At 46.5% G+C, this 10303-nt stretch overlaps 1 protein-coding gene across 1 annotated transcript; it reads right to left on the bottom strand.

Annotated features, from left to right (window-relative positions):
- Positions 1-916: 916 nt before the first annotated feature.
- On the bottom strand, positions 917-7230 carry hccsb (holocytochrome c synthase b). The gene is made up of 8 exons (XM_084475502.1): positions 7169-7230; positions 6098-6218; positions 5772-5813; positions 4806-4963; positions 4152-4300; positions 3687-3806; positions 3518-3604; positions 917-2530 (listed from the first exon to the last, which is right to left on the bottom strand). Exons 2-8 carry the CDS (start codon positions 6204-6206, stop codon positions 2332-2334), a joined length of 864 nt encoding a protein of 287 aa, XP_084331628.1. The 5' UTR covers positions 6207-6218; positions 7169-7230; the 3' UTR covers positions 917-2331.
- Between the last annotated feature and the right edge of the window lie 3073 nt (positions 7231-10303).

Raw genomic sequence — 10303 nt, 5'->3', positions numbered from 1 at the left:
AGATAATGTTATGTGGGGTAGTTTACAGCTGCAGATAATGTTATGTGGGTCAGTTTACAGATGTAGATAATGTTATGTGGGGTAGTTTACAGATGTTGGTAATGTTATGTGTGGTAGTGTACAGCTGTCGATAATGTTATAATAACAGCCCAGGGCTGTTATCCATGGTTAAAACAATAATATAAAAAAAAGTGTCTCCACATCACAGAGTAGGGTGAGGAGGCTGGTCCTTACAGGAAGACGGCTAGGTTGCCTAGAAATGAACATGTGATTTATACATTACCAGAGACATGCTGGGCCTCAAGTTCTAACATAATGGATGGACGTTATAAAGCTGTTTGTGGATTCTATTCCAGCCCTGCTCTCACAGCCGGGTGCTCTACTGATGGCCGCTTAGAAACTAGGAGTCAGGTACGTTTGTATCACCCTATCGCTCAAGCTTTTAACTTCCCTTTTCTTTTAAGCTCTGTACTTGTTTACTGGTTGATTGCAGATTGTGTTGCACATCATTTACAGAAGTTCAGTTGAGCAAATAATCCTCGGTTGTTACAACGCACATGAATGGCTCATGGCTCCAGACTCTTTGTCGGATTGTGTTTTATTCATAATTCATCTTGCATCATATCATATTTAGTGTACCATGTTCACAGGGTTAATCCACACAGGATTTAATCATTTCATCTGCTGGTTTTGGTCGTGCCAGTAAGGCCATGGTATTGGTGGTATTGGCGCTCAGCTCAGTGAACTATTTGTGGTGTCATGGCGCCATCTATTGTTCAGTCTGAATACTGCGGCTCAGACCTTTTTCTTAATATTAATTAAAAAATATAAAGGCAAGGTGGGGCATAAATAAAACTTTAAATTCAGTTAAATAAGATCCATACAGAAACAAAGAAAGTGTTTAACAATGTTGTAGGTAAAGATAAGCAAAAAATGCAATCCTAAATTATATATATATATATATATATATTATATCATAATATATATTACTATATATGTAGCTGGAGTGCATTGTATTGACATCATTACTTAATCACTTGTTAATGTGTTATGGAGCTGCCCTTGTTACATGTTTCGCTCCTCCTCCCATATTCATGCTCTGAAGTTGACATCATCTTCGTAAAAACCCATCAGTGATTTAACAAACTCTAGTGATGCAATTGTACAGGCAATGGTACTTTTATTGGTATGCAATTCAACTGAGGACCAGTTGATTTGGAGACAGCATCACAGCTAAAGACCTAAACATCATGAAATTCACACGACCAAAGAAAACTAAACATGTTTCAGCACACATGGGGTCAGGAAATCTGTGTCTGTTTGAATCGCTCTATGATCAATTTAATAAATATCAAAGCTATAATTACAGAATATCAAAGGGAGTTAAAATCCAGATCAACATATTGAAACAAGTTTTCATTTAATGAGGGATGAACCTCAACAGTCTGGACATGTTTCAATGTTACTGGATTTTAAAACCACATCGTTTACACCTTAAGTCAATCAAGGCTTTGAGAACCAAACAATCAGCTGCACTTCAAAGTTAGCCCGCAGAAACCCCCACACATACATTACCCTTTACACATACATTACTCCCCACACACACACATCACCCTTGACACACACATTACCTCACATTCATTACCCTCCACACATCCATCACCCTCCACACATACCCCCCCACCACACACACACATCACCCTCCACACACACATTATCTGCGACCTTGGTTCTACTAAAGCCAGACAGCAGCATCACAGTGGAGGCTGTCAGAATGTATTCACCCTCATTCAGTCTGCTATAATAGCATAGATAAACATAGTTTAACAAAGAAATAAAGAATATTCAAACGGTCTGAAGGAACCAGGTGGGACAACCGCCTGATCACATGGATCATCTCCTGAACGATCTCCTGAAGAGACGTCCCTCCAGCTTCACTTCAGGGTTTGATTTGCTTCAGGTAGAGGAGGGAAGCTTCATCAAAGCACTGAAGAGCAGGGTTGGAGTTTAGGAACCAATGGAATCCTGTGGATCACTTCAACATGTTTTAGGAGGTGAGCCGTGTGGTTTAATTGAGAAAGGTTCATGATGATGGAGTCCTCTAAGTGACTGCAGTGGTCTAAACAGGCCGTCAGAAAGGAGAGCCTCTTGTTAGAACATCACAACCATCCCCACATGAGATGGAGGTTGAAGAACACCTTCTGCTGATAGCGGTGTAAGTCAGACTCTTGATCTGTGGAGCCAGGGTGCCCCTCAGGGTGCACAGACCTCAGAGTCCAGATGAAGGCGCCCCCCCTGTCCCATGTTTCTCCATGAGCAGGGTGGAGGTAACTAGGAGGTCCAGCGCCACCATGCCACCTTGACGCGGTCCCAGACGGCGTCCAGCGAGTCGATGGCGGGGCGCACGTCCAGGTTGGAGAACTGGTAGGTGTCCTTGTTGATCTCGCCGTCGTAGTAGTCGATGACGTAGCGCACCTCCCGTCCACAGCGGTCCACGATCCAGTCATGGCGGTCAAACGGGAGCTCGTACCTGGAGGGGGAGACGGGTTACCAGTAGACAGGTTACCAGTCAGCTAGTGCGGAGAGACCAGTCACAAGTCAGTTAGTGAGGGGAGACCAGTCAACTACTGGGAGGAGACCAGTCACCAAGTGGGATAATGTTACTAGTCACTTATGCCGCTTTTCCACCGCCAGTACCTACTCGACTCGACTCGACTCGACTCGACTCGCCACGCCTTATTTGCGTTTCCATTGGCAAAAAAAGTACCTGGTACCTAGTACCGGGTACTTTTTTTTAGTACTACCTCCGTCGAGGTTCCATGCCAGCGGAGTAGGTACTTTTGTGTGACGTAAACAGGCTGCTGGTAACTGATTGGCCAGCGGCTGTAAATGGGAATATTCACTCAAGTTAAGTTGTGTCCGGCGTGGTTGGAGTCCACGAACCCGCTCCCGAGGGGGACACTGATCAGCGTTTCGCCGTGTGTGTCGCTCCTTTCCCGGGGCTAGAGTTAGGCTGCGCGTCGTTATGTGTGTCGGGCGTGGTTGTGTGTGTCCGGCGTGGCTGGAGTCCACGGACCGGCGTTTCGCTGTTTCGTTTCAGTGTCGTTACTTTCCTAGGGCTCGAGTTTCGCCTCTATCAACGTTACCGTATGACAACAATAGACGCGCAGTCATTGCGCTTTTTATTTTATTTCCCATCATAACCTTTCCCGGGAATCAGGAAATAGTCTTGATCAGATTCAGATTTCCCGGGAATCGCGTCTCCCGTGATTAAAACCTAATGACGACCCGCCCATGGTGGAGAGGTTCTTTTCTACGACCCGCCCACATTGAAGAGGTACTTTTTTAGATGGAAACGCAACCAAACCGAGTTGAGTCGAGGCGAGTCGAGTCGAGTCGAGTTGGTACTGGCGGTGGAAAAGCGGCATTAGTGGGATAATGTAACCAGTCACCTAGTGGGATAATATTACCAGTCACTTAGTGGGATAATGTTACCAGTGATTAATAAAATACTGACCCCATCCAGGAGCGAATCCGTGCCCTTGGAGAATATTCTTTGGCTTTCCCTCCAAATCGTTTGAGAGAGGGGCCACAAGGGCATTCTCTGGAAGAGGAAGAGTGACATTATCATCAGCATCATCATCAGCACTCTTAGGGGAGGAGCCACAGTGGCGAGATGGACTCACTGGGCATGCAGCGCCTCCCACTTGAGGATCTCCTGCCAGGCCTGCTCGTTGTTCTCGTTGTGGATCTTGATGATGTTGCTCATGTCCTGAGGATCCAGGGACTCCTCGCGCCAGTGCCACCTGCAGCAGGGGAGGAGGACAGGAGAGGAGGTGGAGGGCAGAGGAGAGGGAACAGGAGAGGAGGCGGAGGCAGAGGAGAGGGAATGGTTCAGAGAGACAAAACAGAAACACTTAGGAAGATACTATTTATCAATAGAAGGATTTACTTTTCCTACTGTGTGCCGAGTACAGCTGACTAACAGTTTTATTGTTGGAATGGAGCTCTCTAGCTGACTAACAGCCTCATTGTTGGAATTGAGCCCTCTACTTGTATGGTGCTCCATAAGTCTAGTGTTCATGCTCCCTAGTCATGTGTTCTTCTTCACTCAAGGTAATGTGGATCAAGGAGAAGCAGGCGTTCCTCACCCTTTGCGCAGCATGGCGTTCCAGAACATCTGCTCTGAGGGGTACACCCATCTCTGGTCGCTGCCGTGTCGGGGGATGTTGGACTCCCTCCTGCTGAGCGGCAGCGGGAAGGGCTGGTCGGGGGCGGGGATCTGGTTTGGAGGAGGCATCTGGAGGAAAAGAGCCCACATGAGGATCTCACACCCCATAGAGACCATAGTGGATCAGTTCTCACTAAGACCTCCTCCTTCACACTTCAGGAACCAGCCAAAGCAGATATAATTCATTCCCAGGCTTGAACCGTCAATAGCCTCAGCAATTAGTGTTTTTTTCAGAAAAACTACCAGTATGCAACCAGTATGCGTGATGCGCTAGAAGAGGAGAGAAGAACCAGTCGACCACATCGCAGGCCTTCAGCAGACAAAAGACTGTGGATTTAATGGACCAGTTGAGATCAATGGATCTCAACCAGTTGAGATCAATGGATCTCAACTGGTGCAGCACAGGCCTTTTAGTGAGAATTTACTTTAGTATCTACTAGTGTACAGCCTACTAGAGTAAGAAATCCATGAAAGAGAAATCAGAATTTGAATATGATATGAATATCATTCCTCTCTCCCGGAGGACCAGAATATCTCTAGTGTCATTCCCATCTCAGGTGTCAGAGGACAGTACCATGTTCGTGGGGTCGATGTTGTTCTGTCCACCCGACGCTGCAGCCTTCATGGGGCACCCCACAAACTCATAGGCTCGGTCCTGGTGGGCCGGACCTGCAGGGGCCGCTGGACCCGCTGGACCCTCAGGGGCCGCAGGGGCCAGAGGCACGGCGTCACCTGGAGGATGGTGGAGGTAAAACATGATCGCTCTGTGTGGTCATGCGCAACACGTTCTAAAACACTCCTAAACAGTCCTAACCGCATATTTTTTGCAGAAGGCAGAGCGCAGGGTAACGGGCCTGACTTCATCTGAACAGGGAACCCCACCTGTTACCTCCAGCTGGTCAGAGAGCTTCAGAGTGAGGGGACAGCTGTGGGGGCCATAGACCCTGTCAGCAAGGGGACAGCTGTGGCAGGCCGGACCCGGGAGCACTTCAAACACAGTCTATACATCACACTGAAGACCTCTTTATATGGCAAGAACCTGGATGAAGTATCCTACAGGAGAGGCTTTTACCTTCTACCAATTACTCCTGTTCCTCCTCTATATCTCTCTTTACACAACATTATAATCTTCAGTATTACCCAGCCATCCTCTCTTTGAAGGCACCAGTTTGGGTTTTGTTCAGTACTACAGCTTGTTTAGAGGCTGTACTGCAAGGGGAGAAGCTCCACTCGTCAGGAGGTCCTAATGCTCATCCATTCTTAGATCAAGGAACTCCCGTCTATGTTATTGGTTGCGGTGCTGATGGAAACATCTCTAGCCACACCCACGGGACGCTCAGCAGGGGGGGGGAAGGAGCAGTTGAGCTTGTTGATTGGCAGTTGCAGACCAAATGATGGGAAGGAGACGGGTTGGTAAGGAGCTCATAGGCTACAGTGACTTATGGAGGCCTATTGATGCACCACAGCTGAGTTGATTGACTACAACAATGCTTCTTGAGGCTGTGTGGTTTTGATGAGTGTAGCTTCTCCTGGTACTTACCAGCACTGCTTTGGTGCATGGGGCACCCTGGAGGGGGGGCAGCTGAGAGAAAGGAGAGACAAGACCACTCTGATTAACCACTAAATAGTTCAACTACATTCAACACTGATCAATATCAATATAATCCCATGAATTTATCTATTTTACTTGAAACGTGAAGATTAATAGACAATGGTCATCGATTATCATGAGGATTAATCAACCATCAGAATTCATCAATCAATAGATGGGGTTCATCTCCTGCGTCTGCCCTAAGTCAGATACCGCTTCAATGTCTAAATCTCCCTCCATCCCATTTCCTCCTCATCAACCCCCTGCTGTCTCACCCCTGGGGGGGGGGTCTTCCCGATGCATCGGACAGCCTTGGGGGAGCGTGGCCACTGCGGCCTCGGCCCAGATGGTGGGGACACCCATAGCGGACCCTGTGACTCCCATCGTTGTCAAAGTCTGAGAGAGCGGGAGACAACATGCTATTATTGTGGTAACAAAATGACAACAAAGACATTTCCCCTCAGCCTCCATCCTGCCCCATGTGACCCCTCAGCCTCCATCCTGCCCCATAGCCTCTAGGGGTGGGAATATCTTGGCACCTCACGATTCGATTAGGTTCCGATTCAGAGGTCAATGATTCAATTCTAAAACGATGATGCATCTCAATGCAACAATTTTTTAATTTACATTTCCATGCAGCATTTTCAAAAAAATATATATACATCTGAGTTTGCTACTCAGAGTTTGCTAATCACTTCCTACTTGTGTGATGATCATTAAAGACAATCAACAGATGAATTACCTTATCTAACATTTTATATTAGATAAAGTCGGTTCTCTGCGCAGAGAAGCCGCAGGCAGAAATTAGTTTTCTGTAGCGCTCTGCAGCAGGCGAATCGAAGAATCTATTTTTTTCCCCACCCCAAATATCCTGCCCCATGTGAACCCTTAGCCTCCATCCTGCCCGATCCTGCCCCCTTAGCCTCCATCCTGCCCCATGTGACCCCTGGCTCCTCCTTGGCTCACACAGCCCACGACCATTCACTGGTTAACTAGTAACTAATATTAGTTGACAAGTGACTAGTTAACAGTCCTCTCATTGAAAAGCTCTATAGCGCTACTTATTATCGTAACTCCAGCCAGGTTTAGTAACCAACTAGTTCACTAGTGCGGTCCGGACGATACGTTACATCGTCAGGTCGTCCAAGGTAACTACAGGTTAAGTAACTCACTAGTACGTTCACTAACGTTACGTTACGTCATCAGGTCGTCCTATAGCTTCAGGTTTATTCACTACTATCGGTCTCCCGCCGCAGCCAAGACCTCCTCACAATGACAAAATATTAACACGTTAACATATGGTCTGGCATGAAGCTCAAACGGAGCGGTAGGAGACGTTCACCGACCTGTCAATTCGCCGTCTCAGAGTTTCTCTCCCAATGTCATCATACGACCACGGCCATTACCCAGAGTACTTTGCGCGGTCACGGCTAAGCGGGCTGGGTTCCAATTGGTCCACTTGTAGCCTATACAGGGCTCACTAGCGAATAGGGAACGAGGAAACCAAAGTGAGAATAATGGAACGCACCCATGTGATATCTTCTTTTAAAATAAAAGGTGAAACACAAAACGTGAAGAACATCACCGCCACCTACTGGGTGGGAGGAGTTTATATGTATACATATATACTCCTACCGCACAGCAGATGGCGGTGATGTACTTGCCGTTGTTTAAATATATATTGTTTTCTCTATCCGTCCGTCTGTCGGTCTATCTGTCTGTATATCTGTCTGTCTGTCATATATTAGTTAGATAGGACTGAGATGAGTTTCAGATCACTGAAGGTATTGGATGGCATGTAATATTATATGTATTGATTGGGAATTGGCTTCAAGGAAACAATTGAAAGTAGTGGGTAGCAGAATAGAAGGTAGGTGAATATATGAATGAGTGATGTGGATGTTAGAAGTAGAGGATGTTATGTTCTTTTAAGCAGGGGCCAGATGGGCCAGATGATTAAGGGAGGTGGCTGGCCCTGTAAATGTATTTTGGATGATGAAAAAATTAAGTAGATTGGATTGGTATGTACCGGCCCAGACTATGTTAGCATATATGAGATATGGATAGATTAAACTGTAATAAAGTTTTAAGAGGCAAGCCTGATGAACCAAGGCCCCAATCTCTCGTAGAATACAATGTGACCTTCGGTTTTATCGTTCACTGAGTGGAGGGGATGTTACAGGACTATGATGCAAGGAATCAAGTGGATTGAAACAGAAAGATGTTGTTCTCACTTAACATATTCATAATAAATTATATATGCATATGTAAAATACATCTTGTAAATGTATATGCATGTTTGTTTTCAAAACATTGCGGCGTTTACCTTAAAGATATTTATAGCTTCCTCATCATCAGGTTGTTTAGGATGAAGAAAACCATCATGTAGCCTCGATCACCATGTGGGTGGTGTGGGCTAGGTGGAGGTTCATCATCTTCTGGAAGGGCTGGCTCTGGGTCTGCCACCCCGTTCTGAGTCACATTGGGGAGCAACACACAGCAGACCATAGAGGCCTTCTGGGGCATGGAATCAGCATCCAACTGAGGCCAGGAACGTTCCCTGGCCTTACGCTCCTCTACAAACGGGTATGAGGCTTTGCTGTGGGTGAGTCACTGGGTGCAAAGAGCCTTTGGCTGGAGCATAGCCCTGGTAACATGGAGGGAAAGGGATGTTCCAGTTCATTGAGTAAATAAAACATAAAAAACAGAAAAGCCACTTACCAATTAGTGGTCTATCTCTAAATGCACCATACCGTGATCAAGGCGCATCCCAGATGTGCTGTTCTGCACAGTGTGAGACTGCGCTCCCCCTGGCCATCCTGAAGGACATTTAAGATGTGTTTGAATCTGATATTTGTATGTTACTTGTTTTACTCACAAAGGAGGAAGGGGGACAGGTCAGTGGAAGGAGCCTCAACCTGTTCAGCCTGCGGCCTCCGCACTGGGTACAGCTTTAGGAAGGACCAGGAAACTTACTTACTGTATATCCCGTCAGAGCTCAACAATCTAGGATGCAGATGGAAGCTAGAACTCTACTCTCTGGATGTATAAATCTTTCCTGTGGAGGTCTCTAAACCTGTGGTTCCAATGACGTTTGCTGGCTGTGATTCAGCGGTTCACCTGGAGCAGCTGTGGAGCTGGTCAGATCACAGCCTTCCTTTAGTGATGGAGGCTCCAGCAGGACCAGAATGGTTCATCCCTTTCTGCTGACACTGTCTCTGAGCGTCTGCCAAGGCTGGCATCTCCCCAGCAGATAAGCCGTGGTGAAATGAGTCGTCACACGGCCCGTGGCTGCCCTTAATCAGCTGGACAACCGATGGTCAATTGCACAAATTAGGCATTTTTGTAGTTGGAGCTTTGATATCGACAGGGCTGGAGATTAAACTCGTCAGGCGACTGCAGTTGAAGCGAGTCAGACTTTTTCATTTTGAAGTGGACTTTAAGTCTATTATGTAGAATACAGCGTGACTGATATTCAGCGCTGATAATCAGTCCACCTTTAAAAGACAGCGTGGTTCCCCCGCCCCCCGGCATCCAGACATACCACCGCCAGCACGACTCAGACTCGACCCCCGGGTCAGAGCCTGTCTGGTCCGGGGGCAGGGAGCTCTTTCCACATGTGCGACCGTAATGTGGAGCAACACCTGCGATTCACATGTTAATGTAGTAGTTGACCCAGCAGTCCTTGGCACACTTCATGGCAATTTCACTTCCATAAGCCAGTGCTATAATACATCACCAGTATTATTTCTCCTTCACTTCACTTATGATATACTGTCTCAAGAGATGCCTGATATTGGTTTGAGCCTCATTATAGCTGTCTGAACTACCCTATTTGCATTGGGTAGTTATATATATATATATATATATATATATATATAGAATGGTTTTCCCAGTTTTTTTTTTCCAGAATCCAAATCGGAATATTCTTTTGCTGTTCTTGCAGGAGCTGTAAAGGTTTACGAAGTGCATTTGAACTGTACGAATAATTGATGCACAGAGCAGGGTCTGTGTTTGAGTCCGGCAACTGGCATTTTAGGTTTTCAGGTCATCAATCAAAGGACACTCTTTCTTATCAAATACCACCCCAAATAATGATGCATGCTTTATTCATACCAGTTAATGCATATGAGGAACCTCCCTTTGACTGGTACACCACTCTGTAAAGCATTGGATGTGCGGCCTTAAGAAGCATCTCTCATTAATGCATCAACATGTTTTTCAAACCTCCTCATGGCCGTGACTGGAGGCTGGTTAGTATGCAACATGTCTCTTTCTGGGACTGAAAGATTCCCCTGCTCACCTGGTTGTGCTTTTATTGCCGTTATCACCTCTGGCTATCGCAGCTGGGCGGCTGAGCAGCTGAGGAAGGTGAGAAAGGGGCTGGCTCGCCTGTCTCATTAGACAAAGATCTCTAAGTGTTTTCACCCAGCCCTCACCCTCACCCTCTAAGGAGAATCCTGTTGCATCTTTGTTCCGTA

Source organism: Micromesistius poutassou (genome assembly GCF_964030765.1).
Source record: "Micromesistius poutassou genome assembly, chromosome: 11".
NCBI lineage: Eukaryota > Metazoa > Chordata > Actinopteri > Gadiformes > Gadidae > Micromesistius > Micromesistius poutassou.
The sequence above is the reverse complement of the archived record's forward strand: the minus strand, read 5'-3'. Positions and strand labels throughout refer to the sequence as shown.

Coding starts and splice junctions, on each gene's coding strand:
- hccsb (XM_084475502.1), bottom strand. CDS start 6,206: ATGGGAGTCACAGGGTCCGCTATGGGTGTCCCCACCATCTGGGCCGAG. Junction 4,301..4,805: donor ACATCGACCCCACGAACATG/GTACTGTCCTCT, acceptor CTTTTCCTCCAG/ATGCCTCCTCCAAACCAGAT. Junction 3,807..4,151: donor AACGCCATGCTGCGCAAAGG/GTGAGGAACGCC, acceptor CCCCTGCTGCAG/GTGGCACTGGCGCGAGGAGT.